Below are 24,391 nucleotides of genomic sequence, written 5' to 3'. Positions count from 1 at the left end.
TATGATCAATAACATGATGTGCTGTGTCCTCCTCTCAGGGTATGTGTAATGGTCTGATATTGTCTGGCTGACAGATCAGGTCAGCTTACATGCTGTCTGAGAGCAGGGAAGGGATACACATCAATCACATCGCAGGGTATGTCCCCACAGGTATTCACAGGGGATTCTCCTGTGTAATTATAGTGTTAAGCCATAGACTGACTACCAGCTTTAGACGTGTGATATTCACTGATGGGTGTAATTGCGTGGGAGGGGAGGGTCGCCCACTCATTCCTCTAGTCATGTGTTGCTAACTGAAGCCCTGTGGGAAGGGACATAATGGAGGTCCCATGGTTAGGTCACATGGCTTGGTTTGGATATGGATGGGAGCTTCAAATGATGCATGTCTTAGAATGTTCACATATTTTGACATTTAATATTTCCTTTTCACATGTCACATGGCCTGGTTTGGATATGGATGGGAGCTTCCAATGATGCATGTCTTAGAACGTTCACACATTTTGACATTTAATATTTCCTTTTCATATGTCACATGGCCTGGTTTGGATATGGATGGGAGCTTCAAATGATGCATGTCTTAGAATGTTCACACGTTTTGACATGTAATGTTTCCTTTTCATATGTCATTCAAGAATAGAGGTGTGATGATACAGAAAATTCATGGTACAATATGTATCATGCTATCTTGGAATGATTCGATGCACATCATGATATGCTATTTTCTTTACAGTTGTATATTTTTTATATCAAGTAACAGTGTAAATTTTTACATAACCATCAATTTTTAGTGAAAATTAACAACTTTAGGGTAAACGATATGTATCACATTATGAAAAAAGTATTGATATGTTTATTATCTGATAGAGTATCACAATTATTGATACTACGATATATCGTCACAGCTCTATTCAAAAACTTGTTTAATTAAATTTACTATACTTAGTTTTGCTTTTTCTTTATAAATATCACTGGTAGACACATTTTTTGTGATACATGCAGAAGTTTGCTGACCCAGAAGTCTTAGGTAGTCACTGGCCGTATAACAGGCCCATCTCGCATACATGCTACTAGAGTTGCACAAGTCTCTAGTACTAAATAAATGTACAAACTTCTACTACAAGATGCTGATAATATTGACGGCCTGATTAAAATCAGATCCTTGTGCCAGTACTGCACCAGAGATCTCAGGGCTATTCATTACAGTTCACATCAGAATGATAGTATTGGATGTCTAGATTTTATAGACAAATTGAGCTAATTGTGGTTATTGTTCGACTTTGTGCTCTATACTTGATTCATGTTATTGTTTAATTTTCATCACGAAATAATCACAATAAATTTAACAAGACTGCAGTAACCATGGTAACTGAGGTAACAGATGCTCCTATTAAACAAACTCAAGGCTAATATGATGAGGTAGACTAGCACTTATTGGTACTAATAAATGGACCCATTTAAACTGAAAATGAGCCTTAGTGAGATAGGAGATTCAGAACCTTGAGAAATCATGACTTCCTTCACTTGGGGCTTAAGCAGTGCAAGGAGGGCTAAGTGGAATGGAAAATAATGTGGTTCAATGTCTGTGAGACAGACTAATGAACACAGAGACTCATTTCTTGAGATGATAGATCCAGGAGCCCAAACACATCAAAAACTTTGTAATAAAGGCAAGATACTTTGTGGATGACAAGGGAGGTACAACATCACAGCACTTATCTACATCTTACAATCGTTAACAAAACAGCATGATGGCATGCAGGAAAGGAATCGCTGAAAATGTCTACCAAAATGTTGCCTCATAATATAGTAATAAACTTGTCATCTATTAGGTATTTTGCCTTTCTTAATCATCATTTTCTAAATGCCAGTCAAACAGACAAAACCTTTATAATATGGGTTTAGCCATGCTGGTGGAAGTCAGGTTGCAAATTAACTTTTGTGTACAGTATTTAACCTTTAGTCTGAAATATGTCATTTTGGGGCAAATTGGGCGAAATTGTTCTTTTGTTCAAAATTGGATTTTTAAGAATATTTTCTTAAATTCAAACATTTTTTAAAAATGTTTTGAGATTTCTTTCATTGCCATCAAATCTAACGAAGCATTGTCTCTTCAATTGTAAATGTCTTATCAATTAAAAACAGCTTATTGTAAGCCATGAAATTAGCCGTTTCCTATACATGTTGTCAATTACATAAATTCGGATGCTTTTAATTCATATTTAGTAATATCAATGACATTTGCTTCAGATTCGGGTCTGAATATTTGCCTCAGAGAATGTCTAGAAATAGATACTTCAATTTCCTAAAACACTTATTTGTAACTAGAAATGGGCTTCACACATTATACGCATGTGGGGAATCAAAACCGGGCCTTTGGTGTGAGGAGCAAACTCATGAATCTCTAGGCTACCCCACCACACTGTCAGTACTGATATGTTGTCTGATCAGTTGCTCCATCCCTAGGATATAGTGTCATGGCCATTAATAGTATCATTTATGAAAAATATTGAAACCATTATTAATGAATAGGTTTACAACAAAGTTACTGTTTTGTCCTCTCTAGTGGGTGGTGAAAGGGCAACATGTAGAGCAGGCTGTAAGTTAAGCAACAGATTTTCTTACACAATCAATCAATGATGCGACTGTTGATCAATGGATTGTCTGGTCCAGATCTGATTATTTACAGACCTCTACCATATAGCTGGAATCAATATTGCTGTGTGGTTTAAACCTAGACTATTTCACTCTTATTAAATTTGGTCAGTATTCCACAAGGTGGTGATAGCTGTATGACTGTGTTAAGTACATGTGAAAGTATCACGATCATCTGCGTATTACAATACCTTGCTGGACATGACAGATCCTAGAGTTCTAATTTTTAAATCCTGATTCCTTGATAATTATGGAAACAAAGTATGTGGTATACAGGAATTAACAGTGCCTGTATTTGTGATGATAATACATTATTCGATTAGATCATGGCATTTTGAATCTACTTCTCCCTCTATGACATATTTCCCATGGACATGTCAAAATGAGCTGCTACAGTATAGGGTGTATTTCAGCGTGGGCAGATAGTCGTGTCATGTGGACTTGGATCCCTGATGGTCTTAGACACTACAGTTATTCTTGTAAACAAATCCATCGTGTTTCAAAGTAGACATGAACCTGATACAGGGTGTGATTGCCATCCTTGTCAAGCTTGTTGGGTGAGGTAATGTCTGTGGTCAGGATTAGGAAGTGTCTGTGCTTGGTACTTATTACCCACCCACCCACAGACACGTCAGTCATTCATTTGAACTGGTTACTATGGTTTTACATACTCTGCAGAAGCAAGGTCCAAGGGACCCCAAATTCTAATTTCCAGAGTGTTTATTGGAATTTTGAGATTACATCCATCATAGGAACTGTATATCTTGTGAAGAATTTCGTACAACAAATTAATTGTGGGTCACTCCAGATACAAATATATACTTCTATGAACTTTCATTTATTTATTTATTTTTTTTTTTTTCGAAAATTGTGTTTCTTTTGTTGTTTGTTTATATGTACATGTACCGAAGCACAAGTTTTTTTCTATAATTCCATATTGATTGAATTTGTATACAACAGTTGTTTTGTTCATATTCAGGGTTTGAAAACTGTTTTTCAGAAAACATGGCAAAACCTTGTCTTCTAAAACATTTTGTTTCATGTTTAATGTGCATACTTGTTACAACAAACTGCAATGATGTTTGGGAGCAGTATCAGTCCTTTTCATCCAGGTAAACCGGAGAAATTCATGTTCCACTTCAGTGGAATGAAAAGGAGCTGATGAATGGTAGTCAATAATTGATGTCGATGTGACCTTGTCTGATCTGTTCAGGCATACTTGTCAGACCAGGTGTGTGTGTATTCTTCAATGACGAGTTAACAATCAATACTGTAGCCTAGCAGTCAGCAGGGGAGGTAACTTGGGGCTAACCAGTTGGAATCTGAAGGAGTACAGAAGTGTTCAGACTTGTGATTGTGTGTGTGTCCAAAATGCAGTATCTCACTAATACTTTTTTCTTTAATTGATAAAGATTAATAATGTTTTCAGGATCAAGCAATATAAAATTTATGCTTGCATTTTTCATCATCTGAAAAAGTATACCATTTGACAATTTGTATGCATGTGGAAATGGTATGGGAATCAAATTACCATTATTTCACTGTTGTCAGTTTTAAATGTAATATGTGTTTTACGGTAAGGACAATAGAAAAGCATAAATCCAAAATTTATTTTGCTTTTGAGCAGATAAGTCCACATTCTGTGAAGAGTAGCTGCAACAGACATTGTCTAGCCTCATCTTTTATCTTCACAGTCTTTCCAACATATGTCATTGTCTCTTTTTGTACCACTCTACATTTTATTATTGACACTTCATAACACATTGCATTTAAATTTTTCGGCCAATTTTCTTCACAAGATATATTAATGCATGCAATTTTACCTACTAATAAACTCACAGTGAATATTTGGTGTTTTGAAATTTGGAATCTTAAATATTCATTATAATGAGATTCATGCTGGAGCAGGAAGCAACTGACAAACTGTACTCTTCAAATGTAAGGAAGTTTTTAGACATGTTGAAAGATCTTGTCGAGTTTGTTTGTATAGCTGTTCAAGTAAATGAAAATAAATAAGGATAACACTCTAAAACAGGACAAAATACTGAAAAAATATTGACTTGTATTGTGGTTCTTCAAACATTTGATCCCATGCACTCATTCCCAATTAAGCTTCACTGGAGGTTGACTTACCACATTGTACTCCTTCCCTCAAGTTCTTCAGGCCCCCTGTAATCAGTCATAATGGTTTCATTCACAGATGTAAGTGAGGGGAACCTGTCCAGGTATTTCTTCTTCAGAGCAGGTATTAGTCATGGCTTGTGAATTCTGTAGGCTGCCAGATCAATTAGAAACCAGACTGGATTCACAGACACAAGTGGTACTGCTGACTGAAACCTGTTGAAAGGCTCACCTCAGCTTACATTTATCCAAGACAAATTCTTCCTACATTCTTTCATTGTTTTCGTTGCATCATTTTGAAAGGAGGAATGAGTGCAGAAGTGTTCAAGAGGATGCCATCATTGTCTTGTGCGTCATAGAAGTACTGAGAGATGGCATGAGAAATATGTATTGTGATCCATCGGTATTGAAAGTTTGCCCAGATTTGGCCACAAGTTTTTCCGAGTGAAAATGATGAAATATTGGTACAACATTGTTTTGTACTGTACTTGAGAAATGATTCAAGTTGACAGAGCAATTTTCCACATAAGTTGTCAAAAGGTGATGTTACAGCTGCAGTTTGATTACGTCCAATTCAGGATTATAGAGTGAGTGAGTGAGTTTAGTTTTAAGCTGCACTTAGCAATATTTCAGCTATATCGCGACGGTCTGAAAATAATCGAGTCTGAACCAGACAGTCTGGTGATCAACAGCATGAGCATCGATCTTCACAATGGGGAACTGATGACATGTGTCAACCAAGTCAGCGAGCCTGACCACCAGATCCCGTTAATCGCCTCCTTTTATGGCAAGCATGGGTTGCTGAAGGCCTATTCTACCCCGGGTAGACCTTCACGGGTCTCGGGATTATAGACATGGATAAACCTAAACATTGCATGTAACCTTGACAGGTTTCTATAGTTTCATTGTGTTTTGTGTTTCCAAGGCAATTTAGTCAACTGTGTTTATGTCATGGTGTCACCACTGAAAACTTATGGTTACCTGTGGTGCTGAAACTTTGTGTAAATGATCCCCGGCATCTTTAAGTGTTTCTCACAAAAATATCAAATTGTAAATATTTACAGAATTATTTCTTTATGATTCAGTTTAGAGCCTTGTGTCTTTTATTCCCAGAAGAGGCAAGGATAATAATATGAAGTAGAATCTTATTTGATAACAGCATTTAAAACAAGATCACTGGACACTGTAAAATATATTGTATTGAAGCACAAACATCTTTCCATAATCTGCATAATTATTATCCATTATGCCTCCCTGTTTACTGAAGTTGCAGCTGTCATCTCACAAGAAATTTCAGCACAAAAGTCTTTCCTAAAGATATTGCTGAAGATGAAGAATAGAAAACATGACAGACATTGTAAAAGCGGAAAGTGCTTTTTATTTATTTGTTTATAATGAAATCAGTTGTATTGTAATGAACAGATGAAGTGATTTCTTCTGAATACTAAAATGTGAGCTATAACTGCATAGCAAACTAGTTTTAGTGAACTACAGTGTGTGGTCTTTGTGTTTGATATGAGCACAGTACATGTCCTTGGATGATATTATCAGCTGCAAAGTCTTTGTTCTTAAATGTAGGATATTACAATTCTAAGGTTGATTACATGACATTTTAGTTTTAGCCTGTGACTAATTGTGCATGTGATCATGTCCCAGTTTCATAGATTAATGCTGTTGCTCTTGATCACTGGATTGTCTGGTCCAGACCTGATTTATTTACAGAATGCTGCCATGATTATCTGGGTGAGGCATTAAACCAGTGTATGAAATAGCCTCTGCCCGGTGGCCCACTGCGTGCTGGTTTCATGGCAGGCTTACGGCTTTATTTTATAGTCAGCCCTGTGTGCTAATACATTTTCCAACGGTATATATTTGACCATGTCATTGACTATGGGATTTGGGACATATTTCAAACTAATTTACAACCGTGGTAGCTAGATGATGCCTGTATAGCTCATGACCAATCAAACTCTAAACACATTTATCTAACACTAAAATGTGACTGGTCTAGAGAATAATGCCGTTCTTTTCTGCTTTCTCATTCAGATGGCAGTGACACTAAACAATCAAGAGTGACCACCAAGTTATGATTTTATTAAATTTGCTGTGGCACATGTTTAAGTTAAACTCACTACAAGTAATTCATTAGTTACTTTCTTTTAACACCAGATCTCAATTTCTTATTTTTAATTCAGGGCTGTTTACATGTTAACAGGACCGGCAACAGTGTTTGGTTATCAGCCCTGTGAGCATCCAGGCTTCTTTTAGGAGTTTCATACACTGATTAAGCATAAAATAAACTGCCACTGAGATCATATCTGTTATCTCCCCTCATTCCCCAGCACCCGTGAAGGTCCCAGGGTAGATTAAGCCTTCAGCAACCCATGCTTGCCATAAAAGGCAACTATGCTTGTCGTAAGAGGAGACTAACAGGATCGGGTGGTCAGACTTGCTGACTTGGTTGGCACATGTCATCGGTTCCCACTTGCACAGACCGATGCTTATATTGTTGATCACTGGATTGTCTGGTCCAGACTCAATTACTTACAGACCACCGCCATATAGCTGTAATACTGCTGAGTGCAGCATAAAACTAAACTCACTCGCTCATTCTCCAGCTGTGCTGATGAAATGTTGTTATCAGTTCTTGGATGATAAAATGAATTCCCCTGAATGAGTGAGTGAGTTTTATGCTGCACTCAGCAATATTCCAGCTATGTGGCAGCAGTTTGTAGATAAGCTAGTCTTGAGCATAGATCTGCGCAAGTCGGAACCAATGACCTGTTGACCAAGTTAGCAAGCATGACCACCCGACCATGTTAGTTGCCTCTTACGACAAGCCCCATGAATGTGGCTATAGTCTAATCAGTGATAGAATTCACAAGTCACTGTTATCTAGCAGAATAATGCTAAGTGTGGCTTAATGCAACAAACAAACATAAATAGAGATAGTGTGTCATTTCAGTCTGGGCATGGAATGTTGGGGTACCCTAGTGGTTAAGGCTTTCGCTTGTCACACCGAAGTCAAGGATTTGATTCCCCACATGGGCACAATGCGTGAAGCCCATCTCTGGTGTCACCAGCCATGATACTGCTAACATATTGCAAAAAGTGATGTAAAACCTCACTTCCTCAATCAAGACAGTTAGACACTATTTGAAGTCTTTGACTAAAATTGAGTTAGCCATGTAATTTGGCTTTACTTCATGTTATTTTTACAGAAACTACATTTATAGTTTTGATATTCCATTTGAGCATCCATTTGGAACAGATGGAATAATGGCTAAATGCCCATTTCAAGACACACCAAATTGGTGTTATTTAATACATTTTCTTCCTTGTTGCAGCAAATTGTGGACAACCCGAAGCTATTTGTTGAGGGTGCTAGTTCTAATGATGTCTCCCAGGGTCGCCTTGGCAACTGCTGGTTTGTGGCAGCCAGCTCCTGTTTGGCACAGTATTCTGAAATCTGGAACAAGGTATGTACCAGAGCTTTATGAACACTGCAACATATGTATATGTTAGTATTCCTCTTAGATGTATGATATATTATTAGTAAATTTCTGTGCATTTTGTTTAGTTATTAGAGTATTGTGATGTTTGTGATTGTCAGGAAACACTGAATCACAGCAGCAATTTGTATCACTGAAGCTGAGAATATTGACCAATGTCTTTAGATCTGGGCAGCATGTCCAAGGCAGGTTACGATAGATTTCTGTAGCATTCCGCTGGTTATTGACATTGTAATACAAAATGTGCTTAACTGCCTGTCTTATACCAGCATACAATATACACCCTTTGTGGGAGGTGCAAAAGCCATAACACCAGATTAGATTCCATACCAATAACGCTGTGAATACAGTCGTGCCCCATTTATCCGAACGCTTGTGTTTTTATGGAAATCATCCAGATAAGCGAATTTTCGGATATCTGAATCACGGGCCATATGTGCAAAGAAACGTACAAAGAAACATAGTAGGCATCAGACATAATCTTTATTGATTACACATAAATAAATATCACTGCATACACATTACAATGTCTCAAACACGAGCTTCCTTGTGAGACATGGGTGGGGGAGGTGGAACCTGCTCAACTTTGTCGTCATCATCAGCCTCGCTGTCTGAACACACTGCTGGAGGATGTCAGTGTCATTCAAAGATTTGCCAGTCACTTCGTCACAGAGTAATTTCAGTAACCTACAAATTGACATGCCTCAAAATTAACTCAGTGTCACCTTGCTACTCAGATGTAATTAATCTTCTCACACTTCAAAGACTGCCGACTTCTCTCGTGTTACGGCACGCGATCCCCTCTGTTATCGCGTGTGTAAACATTCAGTGCTCAGCCATCTGGATATACAAGACAAACAATGTACATAAATTGGTGTTTTGTATGTGAAAATGACCGTTCAGTTCAGGATAAGTGAGTAATTTTACAACATTGTGAATTCATTTTAAGGAATTTTCATTTGGAAGGCGAATTTTCCAGATATCTGAGGTTCAGATAAATGGGGCACGACTGTAAACTATTTACATGGAGTTAAGTTTTGTATTACTTAATAAGATGTATTACTGTGACTTGTTCACGTCTAAGAACAACTTTGCTTTTTCAGATATTTACATCAAAAAGTAATCCATGTCAGTACTCACCAGTGAGATGAAATAATTGAATAAATTAGGAGTTTTTTGCATATGTGCTTGCAGTTGCTGGCCATTCTTATCGATAATTGATCAAGATTTCTTTAGCACTTATCAGTCTCGATGATCTAGATCAGTAGCCAGATGTTACTCAGGGATCAGGAAGGAGAACTTTGACAATGGGCTATTTTCAGGATTATTAGCCATTTTCTGAATTTAGAATGGGCCTTTGCCCTTGTACCAATGGTAAACTTAAAAATTTTTATGTACCAACTTTTCAACTAATGTGTAAAATGGCCCATGGGACCTGCCTTTCCCAATCCCTGAGTAACAGAGCTGCAGTGATTCAGTTTGATTCATCAGACACCTTGGTTTGAATAACCATTTTCACTAATTTGATTGAAATATTTGAGTACCTGTTTAAATTTTGAGTGCTGAAATAAAGTAAAATGTGATTGGTTAATGTCAGACAAGTTATCGTGAAACTATTTGTTAGCAGACATCACCACATTGACAATGGATTTCACACGGAAAAAGCGGAGTCTGAGAGTTAAATTGAATCTATTGTTTTTACATCTATGAAGAATTGAATAGAAAATGATCGAATTGAGGGTCCAGTGTTGAAAATCGATGGTTGAATCATTGCATCCCTTGTAACAATCATTCTGTTGCTGCAGGTGATCCCGGATGCCGCGGGCCAGGAGTGGGATGATCAGAAACCGGAAAACTACCAAGGAATCTTCCGCTTCATGTTCTGGCGCTACGGGGAGTGGACCGAAGTGGTCATTGATGACCATCTACCTGTCATCAATGGAGAGCTGGTCTTCATCCACTCACAGAGCAAGAACGAATTCTGGAGCGCTCTGTTGGAGAAGGCATATGCCAAGTGAGTTGATGTTGTCAGCTAGTAGTTTGAACTGTGGCATATCATGAAGAAACCTTCGAAATTTGTATGCGAACATTTAGACATCCACTTTCAGTTGTAGATCAAGGTCAGCCCAATAATCCCCTAGTTCAGGGATGTGATGAACGAGTAACTATCTCTCATATCGAAATATTCTTTCCTGATAGATACACCCTGCTCATTACCTTATCAATTAATAGTTCGTCCAATATCCGTGAACACATTGAATATTTAAGACAGCAATGGAATGACATGGTTGACAAAATCTGTCCTAATTCCTTGTTAATATGCCATGTTATCATAATTGATTTATGTATCATCAGTATTGTATATTGACTTACAGTCTTTTGTAGACTTCGAATTTGTTCTTGCTCGCTGTATAATCCATGATATCATGTACAGTGTTGACATTGTGTGAAATAGATATATTAGACTCAGACTCCACATGGAGCTGTCATTGGCATGAGGATCCATCCCATGTTAGTGTCTCAATGTGTCAGAGAATAATCAGTTGGACCAGATGCCCCTATTGGTATGAACCATGATATCATATTCTTACAAACTGTTCTCTAAAATGAATGCACCTGTTGATAGAAACTATGATATCATGTACAATGGAAGCAGTATATAAACCGTCATCTCTCCAATCCGGCAAGTTGGCAACACTGGCATAAAATCTCAGTCCTGTCCATGACATGTACATTCATCGTCAGCTCTACAATCCAGCACATTGTCTATACCAGATCATTTCTTCAGTCCCAGTGACTGCCAGTTTAGACAGCTTACAAAGTGTTCTCTAAAACTAATAAGCAGCAGACTGTATTCCATCTAAACCGTATCTTCAGATTCTTTGGATGCTACGAGTCTCTGGATGGTGGGGACTTGAATGAGGCTCTAGAGGATTTCACTGGTGGCGTGTCCGACACGTATGAGATGGATAAGATGGGTGTGGCAACTGAGCCAGAGAAACGAGCGGAGTTCTTTGCCCGAATGCAGAAGGAAATGGACAGGAGGTCTCTGATGTCGGCATCAATTCCAGTACGTAGATTCTGTCATGCTTGACCTGTTTCCCAATCAGTAGGGTACCCTAGTGGTGGTTAAAGTTTGTACCTGTATATAACTTGTCCATATACACTGGACCCATGAAGGTCCTGGGGTAGAACAGGCCTTCAGCAACCCAAGCCGTAAAAGGTGACTGTGCTTGTCGTAAGAGGTGACTAATGGGGTCGGGTGGCCAGGCTTGCTGACTTGGTTGACACATATGGCTGGCGTATTGCCGAGTGTGGCGTCAAACTAAACTCACTCACTCACTGTCAAATCTTCGCTGAAGATTGCTGGAAAATGGGTATCGGGTGGGATGTCATGCCCTATAAACCTAGGACTTCACAGGCAGTTTGGGTTATCCGGTGTAATAATAATGAGCAGTATTAGACACAGGGATACTTGGTGCTCTAAAAATGAATTATAAGGTACTTTATATAAGAAAGCACTTGGATGAGGTAAGCTGTCCTATTGGATTCAGACACCTGAAAAGAGCAACTTCACAGTGAAATTGTAAACTTTTCAAAGGGAGTTAATTTTATAGGCATAGGTTGGTAGCCTGCCTTTACACACACATTATAGACCTGCCTCATTTCAGGCTGAATCTGCCCAAGAGATGGAAGCCAGTACAGACATGGGTCTGGTCAAAGGTCATGCATATGGTGTGACCTGTGTGAAGAATGTCCACCTGGAAGGATCGTCAGGACTGTTCAGCATTTTCAATCGTCCCAAACTGGCAATGGTTCGACTTCGTAACCCTTGGGGTCAATGTGAATGGAAAGGAGCATTCAGTGATGGGTATGTCTGCCCTGAATTAACAATATTGAAATTAAGCCCTCTCAGTCTATTTGGAGCAGTTGTTTGAAAATAACCGATTTGGCTCTAATGAAAGCGCAGAAAGATTAAATAACTCAAAATAGGCATGAGTGAACAAGACTTGGAATTTGCTAGCAGAGTGAACAAGTACAAGACTCTTCATGGACCTTGATAGGTAGTCTAGTGGCTTAAGTGTTTGCTCATAGTTATAGTGCCCTTCATGTGACATTGCTGAAACATTGGTGATGGAGACATGCAACTATATTCAGTCAGAAACTACAACATATTGATGAAATATTCCGAAATTTGCGGGTCAGTTGTAACTGAGAAGTCTTTGGCATCCCATTCAACATGTGGCAGGTGGTGGCTGCCAGAATCTGCCAACAGTCAATTTCAGTATTACATTGTGAAAGCTGAACTCTTTATCATGTACCGAACTTTTATCATTTAAAGTTGTTGTTATGGTTGTGGTGCTTATGTTATTTATGTACTTGGCCTTTTTTACCTGGGACAGTTTGGTAGCCTAGTGGTTAAAGCATTCACTTGTGACACTGAAGTCTTGGGTTCATACCCCACATTGGTGCAGTGTGAAGCCCATTTCTGGTGTTCCCCACCCTGATATTGCTGGAATATTGCTAACGTGGCACAAAACCTTACTCACTCACATTTCCTACTGTTCCTGTTGTGAACTCAGACCAGAATAGTAGCACGTCATCTTTGTAGCACATTTTTGTACTCCAAACATGTATATGTTCCTTATGAGGATTGTATACGGTTCATTGATTTTGTTTTGTGATATTTCACATGTAAATTTATATTTTCAAGATCACCAGAGTGGGATAAAATAGACAAGAATGATCAGAAGAAGATTGGTTTAACTGTCGATGATGATGGTGAATTCTGGTGAGAAAAACCTTCAGAGTTTTCAGTAACCTATGTAAACAGACGTAAATGATTTAGATTTATTTAGAATACATAACATTGAATGTCAAGTATTAGTCTCTTTCTTCTGCATTGTTATTAAGGGTTTTTTGAAACACGAATTAAACAGGAGTTCACAGGACCTTCATGTTTACCATAAGGGCCTTTGAATTAGTAATTATGGTATTCTTTAGATTTCTAGTTTAGAATGTTCAGATCACATCCTGAGATGCAGTAATGGGTCACCTGACTCACTAGTATACTGGGGAGGACAAAAAATATGATTGCCGATAGCTCTTTTCGGCTTATTTACAAGTGGTTTACTCACGTTAATCTTAGTCTGGATCTAAAACCAACAGCAGCTTAAATATGTATTGTTATCTTGTAAATATTCAAGTCTATAGATGTTTTGTCTTCTTGAGAAGTGTTTTCACTACTCTGTCTACTTGTAGGATGACTTTTGAGGACTTCTGCAAGTACTTCAAACAAGTTGGAATTTGCCGTAACGTGAACACGTCCTTGTTCACCTTGACCAAGACGTGGAATGAAGGTCTGCATCACGGGGCTTGGAAAAAGCCCAACAGGGCAGGGGGCTGCCTCAACAACAGGGACACCTTCCTCAACAACCCACAGGTACAGAGAAGAATTATCATACAAATAAGCCCCCAAGTATAGTTTACCTCTCAAGATTCGGTTCAGAATCAGTCTCTAAAAACATTGTTAGAGGCAACCAATGGGATCAGATGGTCAGGTTCGCCTACCTGGTCGACACATAACTGCATAAATCAATGCTCATGCTGTTGATCACTGGATTGTCTGGTCCTGACTTGATTACTTACAGACCACCGTCATATAGCTGGAGTATTGCTCAATGCGACATTACACGAATGAAACGAGCCTGTAGCCATCAGCAAACAGTTATGATGTCTAAGACATATCTTGGCAGTGTGCGGCACGCTTTTCATACATTTAAGTTTTATGTCTTAGATATATGTTGTGTGACCTCCATCTTCATGGTTTGTTCTGAAGGCTTAGTGTACAAGAAAGTCTTGTGATAAGGCCCGACTACAGACTTACTTTCAAGTTCTTGAGAGGCATTTAGAAGTCAGTATTCTAATATGAGACAGAATGTTATGGATGTCAACTTCTTGCATAAACAATAAAGGAGAAGTTGACAACAATTGCTGAAACTCTACCTTACCACAGACATATGACAGTAAGACACTGCTCATACCAATTTTGGTAAACTTTTCCACTGCTCATGTCAAATGTGCTGGGTACATCTCGGTGGTAGTAGAACGTGTTCCTGTACCAACCAGCGTAGTGGGGTGTCTTGTTTATGTGGGTGTGAAGCTGTGAGAAGAGTAAAGACACAGAGTGTTTACAATGGTTGTGTAGATAGGTATTAACAGAATGTTTGCCAGGTTACATGTATAGCGTCTGTTTGCAGTATGCATTTGACATCACTGGGGAAGAGGAGGAGTTTATGGTCCACTTGAGTCAGAAGAGCACTCGGACCAAGGAAGGCTCCACCAATGAAACCATGGGCTTCACCATATTCAAAGTAAGTCAACACTGCTATGGATATCTATTTACTGGTAATATCCATTCTAATGAGGGTTAGCGTTATGGTTGAAGTGTCCGCTTGTCATGCTGAAGACACTGGTTTCATTCCCCACATGGGTACAATGTGTGAAGACCCATGAAGGTCGGGGTATAAAAAATGCCTTCAGCAACCCATGCTTGCCATAAAAGGCGACTATGCTTGTCATAAGAGGCGACTAACGGGATTGGGTGGTCATGCTTGCTGACTTTGTTGATATGTCATTGGTTCCCAATTGCGCAGATTGATGCTCATGCTGTTGATCACTGGATTGTCAGGTCCAGACTCGAATATTTACAAGTTGCCGCCATATAGCTGGAACGTTGCTGAATGCGGCGTAAAACTAAACTCACTCATTACAAAGTGTGAGGCCCATTTCTGATGGTCCCCACCATGATATTGCTAATTTCAGTGTAAAACCATACTTGCTCACACCCATTAATAATCCTGTTGTTATACTTCAGGTTGAGATTAACAGACGGTACAGAATACATGATCTGAGTCACCACGAGAAACTAGTGTCATCCGTCTTCAGGAACAGTCGATCCATCTTTTTGAGACCGACTGCTACAAGAGGTCGTTACGTCATTGTCCCGTCTACCTTTGACAAGGATATTGAGTCAGAGTTCCTAATCAGAATCTACACAGATAGTGCTAACAACTTCAAGTGAGTCTACAGCTTGGAAACTATCTGATAGTATTTTACGATTTAGCAATGAAAATTAGTCCTTGTGGTATTCAGGCTGTAATGACATTTATTGATTTCTCATTTCTATTGATTACATGAACAGTTTTAAAACATATCACTATCTTATAAAAGATGACTTAGTCATGAGCACAAAACTCTATCCAATGTATACGGTATCCACCTAATTATAGTGCGAGTAAACGCTGCTTCCTGAAAACACATCTCCAAAGATACATTGAGAGATTAGATTGTATACTTCATATACTGTAATGTTATGTTAATATTAATGATTTTGTAACATTATTGTATTGTTATGGACAATATCAGTCAGTCTCCTTTACCTTTACTCCTTATCTGATGGGGTAGCACAGTGGTCAAGATGATCATAGTGCTGAAGATCAAGGCTCAAGTTCTAATCTGGTTAAAGTGTTTGAGGCCCAGGTTTGGTATCTCGAGCCATGATATTGCTGAAGCTGTAAAACCCAACTCACTCGCTCACTTACGACTTACTGTATGACATTTAATGGTGCTTGTGTTTCCCTGCAGGTACCTGGATCAGGATCAGCCACAGAAAAGTTGGTGGAACTGTTTCAGCAGTGAGCCAGTCATGGTCACACACATCAAGATCATAGGAGCCCATGGTCTAGAGAAACAGGACGCATCTGGTAAGTAGGTCAGGGTGTCTTGGACTGCTGGTAAGTAGGTCAGACATTCTGACCTGTCATTGCTAAATTTGAAAAAAGCATCTCCAGAACATCTTTGATGAGGACCATCCTCCTTGAAAGCAAACAAGTAATACACAATAAAGATAATGTGAGTCAACCAGTAATGTCACTTTCTTCAGTTAACTGATGCTTTTGCTGCCAGGTGGTGCTGACCCCTATGCCATCATCAAGTGTGAAGGAGAGTCAGTGCGGACCACCAGCTGCAAGAACACCACAGACCCAAACTGGAACCAGAGTGCTCTCTTCTACAGGAAGAAGCCCCTTGGTGCTCCGATCAAGATCCAGGTCAGTGTCTTGTAGACACATTGGGATAGTGGAATACGTACTCCAGGGCCCAGATTTTCGAAGCTCTCTTAGCGCTAAGATTGTCGTAAGTGTCATGCCTTAACAATAACTTACGACTATCTTAGCGCTAAGAGGGTTTCGAAAATCTAGCCCAGTACTCCATGTCTGTTGTCATAGCCAGCTTATGAAGTCCTAGTAGCATAGGGAGATAAAGAATGACTGTGCTTGTTTTAATCTTACGCACAAGCAAGTCACTCGTGCCCTGGGTAAACCAGGGGCTTCTTTCTTTAGTAAGGTTGACTTAAACTCCCATTCTTTAACATTGCACTAAGTTACCTCAGTGACTTACGATCACCTCGGTGCTTTGTGTAAGAGGGCCCTGGTCAGGATACATATCACCATCCATCACAGGCATGGGACATAGCTCATAGTTTAATCAGCTTGTGCTTATTCCAGAAAAGAGGTCCCCGGGCAACAGATGATGGTCATTAGATATAAGTTGTTCACTGATTGAAGCGTGTGTATCAAATCATAATAAGGAGTACCAGAGTCAGGCAATTAGTAAATACTAGATTGCAGATAACAAAGAATCCAGCAGATGACATGTAAAGCAAATTCAGAGTTATCTCCCTTCCACTGAGTTGCATTCGCAAAACGTCAATTATTTTCATTCAGTGTGACTCAATTATTTGAGAACCTGTGAAGGTCCGGGCCATAAAAGGCAACTATGCTTGTTGTAAGAGACAACTAATGGGATCAAGTGGTCAGACTCACTGACATGGTGGACGTGTCTTCGGTTCCCAGTTTCGCAGATCGATGCTCATGTTGATCGCTGGATTGTCTGGCCCAGACTTGATTATTTACAGACCGCCGTCATCAGCTGTACTATTGCCGAGTGCAGCATAAAACTAAACTCACTCACTCACTCACTCTGAGTTATTTGAGATAAATGATTGCTAGATAAATTCCCAGTTTGCCTTTCCCTATTGGTAACTTTACTCACTTGTATGTGGGATACATTGAAAATAATAGGAACGGTTCTTGTGATAAGACTAAGTGATGCTGACATGCAGTGGAAGCTGTCAAAACCAGGATCTGTCCAATCCGGCAAGTTGTCAACACCAGCATAAAATCTGTCCCATCCATAGCTTGTACATTTACCATCAGCTCTACAATCTAGCACTTTGTCTAAACCGGATTATATCTTCAGTCCCAGTGAGTGCCGATTTAGACAGCTTCCACTGTATACCAGTTGTGATGTCAATCACTGGGTTGTCTTGTATTGATCAGGGCTGCTAAGTGGGGTTACAAACACCTAACCATATCAACAAAATATTCATAATGTAACAAGAGGTTTATCTCAGTGAAAACTGATTATTAACAGGTCACATTGATGGATCTGGAACATTGTTGAGAGTGGCATAAGACCATTCACAATGAATGTAAGGAGCAGTATTGTATTGGAAGGCATGAATAATACTACAATAACACTACTGACACTATAGGTTTTCTACCTGTTTTACATATATAGATCAATGATAGTTAAAACATTGTTATTGTATTTGTAGATCTGGAACAACAATCTCTTGAGAGACGAGTACATGGGCAAGCATGTATTTATGAGCGCTGATGAATGTTCCCACTCAATACAGGAAGTGGGTCTCATTGGACGCAAAAAGGAGCAGGGAGCCCCAAGGCCAGGCAAAGTCCGTGTGGAGATCACGCAGAGCAAGACCCTCACCTCAATCTAAACATGATCTGCTGTTATCAGACTCCTGGTGCTCACAATATTGTTACATTGTTAGGCTTGTGGATCTACTCACCACACCAACAACACTTGTAACCCCTGTTTCAAAATGTTACCTGTAGGGATTTTACCTGAACGTATTTCTTCGATTAAAGATTGTGACATATATTTTTTCAGACCCTGGCATAGAAAGATAATATGTGTCGAATTTTATTTATCAAAGCTACCTGTTTTTAATTGAGGCCTGGCAAATTTTGATAGCACTTTGGTTTTATTTTTCAACATCAGTGTTTAATCGAGGAAATACAGTAATTTGAAGCTTATGTCCTATTCCTGCACAGAGGTGTTTCCATACACATGACTTTACTGCTCTGACTTGTGATTGGAAATATGATGTACATGTTATATCAGTAACTGTTAATGAACTTAAAGGTCACATGCAACATAAAACACAACTTTGCAGATTCTGAAACATTTTGGTATGCACTTACTGAAACAAATCATCAAAAACACCAATTCAAACTATAACGTTGAAAAAAAAAACGCGGTGAAAAAAACCCAGCGAAATCGGAGTTAAAACAATTCACAAATATTCCCCTGGCACAATGTCTGCCTGCCTGTCTCCTAATGACAATATGCAACGCACAACTTCAATCGTTGACCAGATGCAATGTGAAATTAACACCTATCGGGCTTATAAGCCATGTACAAAGAGCCATCTAAGTGTATCGGCAAATGAACCACTGGCCAATGATAAAGCTCTGTTACACTTGAGTGCACATTCACCTCTGACTGGATTCTCCATCACAGCTGCTTCGTTTCGAGGGAGGTGAAAATATTGCCCTTTTGATTTGCAATTATACGCTTACAATTTTCTTTATTTAATTTACTTGATCAGCAATACATTTTACACATCATGAATATGTGATAACTGTGTTTTAATTATGTTTCATTTTTTGGTTGCATGTGACCTTTAACATACAGATGATGTTCACATCTATCAATGTGGAAGAAACATGTAATATATTTAGTGAAAGATTGTCTTTTGTCTTGAAGTTTATACACTGCTTGAATGTGTTAGCCACAGGCAACTTTGCAAAACTGTTTGTTTTTAAATCTATAGATCATGAACTTGTAAGAATATAACTAGCAAATTGTAATGTACTGATTTGAGAGTGCAAATTTACAAAACCACTGTCTTTCCTTGTGAACTTATTCTCTTGTTAGACCATTATGTGAATAGTTTCTCGTTGAACTTTTTTAATTATCAGTGTTTGCTTTGTGAGTCTGTCTTTATTGGATACAAGTTAACTGATAATTTTTTGCAATTTTCAACAAGTTTTACTTCTCCTTATATATCTGTGTGGTTGTTACTTTCTAAGTATTTGTACATAGAGTATTCACTCTGCACCCTGTGTCTTGTAATGTGGAACATTATATTGGATATTGCATTTCTGTGTAGTTATTTTATAAAATGTTGCATAGCATTCTGAGTAAAATTCACCATATCTTCATGGACTGATTCATGTGATTTTAGATTTTTTAAGAATGTTTAATGCTACAAAATAAAAATTGTAATTGTTTATTTACCATCCAGATCATAAAGGCATTTCTGGAATTTAATATTGGATATATTAAATCTGAAATTTAGATGTTCAAACCACTTTCTGGTTTTTCATGGTTGCAGATGTGATTTCTACTAGAAAAGGTTTTATTTTATATCTTTGGCACTGACCCAAGAATACTACAATTTAGCTATTCTAGAAACTGAGTCCTCTTAGAAGATAGTAGATAGTCATATATTTAGTTGTCCAGTCAGGGCCATGGTAGGAATCCTAATGCTCGCAGTGATTAGACCACGGCCAGTATTGTTTATTGGGAAAATATTCTTTGCTTTCAAGCCTAAAAGTAGTAACTGCCTGCAGTAGGTCAGCACCTTTGATTAGAGGTGTCTGTGCATATACAAATTTTCTGAAGGTTTTGTATTGCTGTGATAGTGACAGTCACTTGACTGCTAGTCCTTGCTTCTTGTCTTGCCACCATAGTACCAGCTCCCAGGATATATACACCTATAATAACAGTCAGGAATATAGAAAGGTACTACTTACCTAGATGTTTGATATTGCCTCAGACAGGCAACAGGATTTACTGTAGGACCAGTATCAAGGATGACCTTTCTACACAAATCAGTGATCAATCTTGAAAGGTTTAATTCTAAAATATTGTTACCCGACAGGAACCAAGGCAACATCTGTTGAGAATAAGAACTGTTGAGGATAGACTTTCATTTGAATAGTCAGCAAGTTTGATAATGATAGTCATCAGAGTTCAAGTCTCTCAGAACTGACAACAGAAGGAAGTTCTGCAGTTTAGCACAAGTTTATTGAACTAAATGATAGGACAGCTTTTTGCACAGTTCATCGCAATTTTATAAACCTGCCAATTCACCCTTTGGTGGAGGAAAGTTGTAGTTAGTAGTCTTGGTGTCTCATCAATCTGCTTGAAAAAATCCTGTCCATCTTGCTTGCTAGATATGTACCAGATATGTAACCCATATTGGCAGCAATGGTGCAGTGGGAAGGGAGAGTGCCTATTTTTATACCACTGATCATGTATGCTAACATGTAGAATCACTGCATGCGGTTGTTGAAGGGTAAGGCTTCATAATATTGTAAGCCCACATCTCTGATTTAATGCATTTCTTTTATGACATCCTCTGTGTCTTGCACTGGGAAGGTTGTATATTCTTTATAATCTTTTCTATTTTATTACTTTTGTTGTCATTTTCATATGTTAATAAACATTTTTGTATATTTTATTTTACATATCTGTTTCATTACATCACTCATAGATGTTGTGTTTCGACATGTCCTTGTGAGCCGCGGCTTTAGATGCTATCATTGATAATGCCATGCTGTACCTTAATGTATTTTAAAAAACCTATATGACACAACAGACTCAATGAAAGAACTTTTTTTTCCCCCCACATGATATGACCATTGGTGGAAATATTAAAATAAGACGTACCCATAATGATACATGAAACATTGTTTATCATATTTATTCATTCTGAGACCTAGATGTTGTGGTTTCTACATGCTTAGTTTTGTCTAAATTTCAGGTAATCATCTTTACAACATCTGTCCAACGTATGACTGCTGAAATATTTTTAACATGAACTTTTAGAGGTTTTTACAAGGTTGATCTAATGAGTCAGTTGTGTGTCATTAATGAGACGTCATACTTCAGTGATTTATTAAATATGAATATGTGTAATATGGTGTTCTTCAGTGCTACAAAATGTCTCACGCTTAAGAGAATCTACTTTGGACTTGAGTTTAGAATTACATGCTTATCCATATGCTTTAACTGTTTTAGTTGTAGATAGTGTACACATCTCAATAACTGGCACATGACTGTCATCTTTGGCATATAGATTCAGCCATGTTTGAGAAGCCTCATGCTCTGTCTAATAAACATTTTGTTCTCCATTCCTTTCTTGATGCAGTTTTTATTTAGACGGATTATTTCTGGCTAAATTCATCCTGAAGGGTTTCTTCCAAAGTATCCAATGTGCTGCACCTTGCAAGATATATACAGGTAGTAATTTGTGAGAGATGGTCTCTACTTAAAATACCAATGTTTCATAGTATGAATGTTATAAAATAAAAGCAGCAAAGAGCACTGCCATGATCATAACAAATCTATCTATCTGTCTGTCTGTCTGTCTGTCTGTCTATATTAGAAAATATCAGTACAGCTAGGATCTGGTACAATCACATAAAAGCTCTATACTGAGCTAGGAACGTGCATTTGTTGAGGGTCCCTATCGAGGAACATCATCCATCAGTAGCTGACGATAAGCCAGGTGGGTGTCCTGTTAAGTTGGTGACACAAGTCACAAACACATGCATGGCCATGTCAGTTGTTTCTGACAATAACAGTGGCAATGGGGCAGCCTAGTAAAGTGTTTGCTCATCACATTAGAGAGTCCGGTTCATTTCCCCACATAGGTACAATGTGTGAAGACCTTTCTGGTGTCCCCGTCTGTGAAACTGCTGAAATATTGCTAAAAGTGGCATAGAACTAAACCCACCCACTCACTCCCATAACGTGCAGGAACATATGGAGAAGGTGGTTCACATGAAAATAGGACATTGTATTGGTCATCCTCTATGTCACTAACCCAATAAATGTTGAGAAACAACTGGTACACATGATTACACGATGCCATTTAGAAAGTGGTCATATGCAACATATGTCATATTTGGGATTTCACTTTCTTAGTAAAGTACAAAATCTAGTACTTTTTTGGTTGAGTCCCATCTGGGATTCGAACGTGCACCCTCAGAGTCGAGCACCAAATCGCCAGCACACGAAGTCAGGGGCCTAGCCCGCTCAGCCACCACACTTCGCTGAGGGTGCGGGTTCGAATCCCGTTGGGGCTCCACCAAAAAAGTAATAGAATTTGTACTTTACTAAGAAAGTGAAATCCCAAATATGACATATGTTGCAACTGGTAAACATTCGAATGGTACCTCTTAATGGTAGAGTGAGTGAAATCGGTGCATGGTGTGATAAAGTATAAGTACTTTCCATTACACTCCATTACTGCAGTGTAACGAAAAGTACTGTTTACTTAGACTATGGTGTGATAATCAGCATCTGTAAACTCAACAATTATGAAATATGATTGAAAAAAACATGTATGTCAGAAATACCAACGACTTAAAAGCTGACATTAATTTGTGATAACACTTTCTAAATGAAGTAAAAATTCTTGGGATTTGAACTCAGACCCTCACTGTCAGCCACCTACCTAATCGCCAGCACACAAATTCAGCCACCGCGACGTAACTTAGAAAGTGTAATTCCAAACATAACATTTTACTTTTGACCAGTTTCTAAAGGGTATTGTGCAGTCATAGAAGTAGTATTACTGGTTTAGACGTGCGAATGTAGATATTTCAGAAAGGTTACGGCGTGAACAGGATGGGAGAAACGGCTTTACAATTTTATATGGCAGTAGGTCAGGTGCAGATTTGTTGTTGGGTGGATACAGGTTCCTCAGACAAACTGCCAACAACAATGGCCCCATTCCATGGAGATGTCAGTACCCGAAAGAAAAGCGTCCATGCTCAGTCACTAAAATAGCAGATGGGACTGTTGTCAGAAGAGGGGACAAACAGCACACGCATCCACCCGACCAAAGCTCTAAATGTTGGTTCCCCTATCCTTACCAGTAATGTAAAAAAACGGGCACGAAAAGACAAGTGAACCAAAGATTTACGAGTGAGAAAGGAGGAACATTTTGGATGGATATGAAGAAGCCGCACCTCAAGAGATTGAGATGTGTGAGAGTATTTGGCGGAAATCTCACAATTGGTGATTGCGTCATTACAATCATCGAATTGGTTAGCGTCAGTCTGTAAATAATCAAGTCTGGACCAGACGATCCAGTGATCAGCAGCATGAGCATCGATCTGCGCAATTGGGAACCGATGACATGTGTCAACCAAGTCAGCAAGCCTGGCCACCCGATCCTGTTAGTCGCCTCTTACGACAAGCATAGTCGCCTTTTATGGCAAGCATGGGTTGCTGAAGGCCTATTCTACCCCGTGAACTTCACGGGTACCGGGGTAGATTAGGCGTCCAGCAACACATACTTGCTATGAAAGGCGAGTAAGTCGGCTGGTCAGGCTCGCTGACTTCGTTGACACATGTCATCGGTTCCCAATTGCGTAGATCGATGCTCATGCTGTTGCTCACTTTATTGTATGGTCCAGACTCGATTATTTACAGGTGGAATATTTCTGAGTGCGGAGTGAAACTAAACTCACTCACTCACTGCGACCAATCTTCGATTATTTAAGTTATCGGAGCACCACTAGTATCAATTAAGTCTGTTGAGACAAAGAACGAAGAAGGCCTCCCGTACTCCACATAAACGCCCAGGAGTTACAGCTTGACAGAGAGTAGACTCGGTGATTGGTGGCTATAAGGTGACTTAACAAGAGAGAGTTTTAGTTTTAGGTTTAGTTTTAGTCTCATTTGTTTTGACCTTAGGTTTTAGTCATATCCGAAGCTTCTGTTACAGTCGCTCTCATAATCACTGGATTAACATGTGTGAGCCCGGAGTTCAGTGGTAAGCTCACTGTCAAAATTGGGACAACTGGCCAGATGAATTACAGAAGTGTGAAATTTCACTGTCAAAAATGAGATTCTCAAAATGAGGACTAAACCCAAAA

The 24,391-nt window shown here is 38.9% G+C and overlaps 1 protein-coding gene across 2 annotated transcripts in view; it reads left to right on the top strand.

Annotated features, from left to right (window-relative positions):
* LOC137281638 (calpain-5-like) overlaps positions 1-21,634 on the top strand; it is a 42,442-nt gene extending 20,808 nt beyond the window's left edge. For both annotated transcript variants that reach the window (XM_067813001.1, XM_067813002.1), the window contains exons 3-13: positions 8,121-8,252; positions 10,091-10,299; positions 11,163-11,355; positions 11,957-12,156; positions 13,000-13,077; positions 13,548-13,728; positions 14,546-14,659; positions 15,163-15,365; positions 15,933-16,051; positions 16,254-16,396; positions 17,965-21,634. In XM_067813001.1, coding sequence (XP_067669102.1) covers positions 8,121-8,252; positions 10,091-10,299; positions 11,163-11,355; positions 11,957-12,156; positions 13,000-13,077; positions 13,548-13,728; positions 14,546-14,659; positions 15,163-15,365; positions 15,933-16,051; positions 16,254-16,396; positions 17,965-18,147 — 1,755 coding nt within the window. In that variant the 3' untranslated portion in view covers positions 18,148-21,634. The remainder of the gene's footprint in view (positions 1-8,120; positions 8,253-10,090; positions 10,300-11,162; positions 11,356-11,956; positions 12,157-12,999; positions 13,078-13,547; positions 13,729-14,545; positions 14,660-15,162; positions 15,366-15,932; positions 16,052-16,253; positions 16,397-17,964) is intronic.
* The last annotated feature ends 2,757 nt before the right edge of the window (positions 21,635-24,391 follow it).

The sequence above is a fragment of the Haliotis asinina genome, chromosome 4 (assembly GCF_037392515.1).
Source record: "Haliotis asinina isolate JCU_RB_2024 chromosome 4, JCU_Hal_asi_v2, whole genome shotgun sequence".
In the NCBI taxonomy this organism is placed as follows: Eukaryota; Metazoa; Mollusca; class Gastropoda; order Lepetellida; family Haliotidae; genus Haliotis; species Haliotis asinina.
The sequence above is the reverse complement of the archived record's forward strand: the minus strand, read 5'-3'. Positions and strand labels throughout refer to the sequence as shown.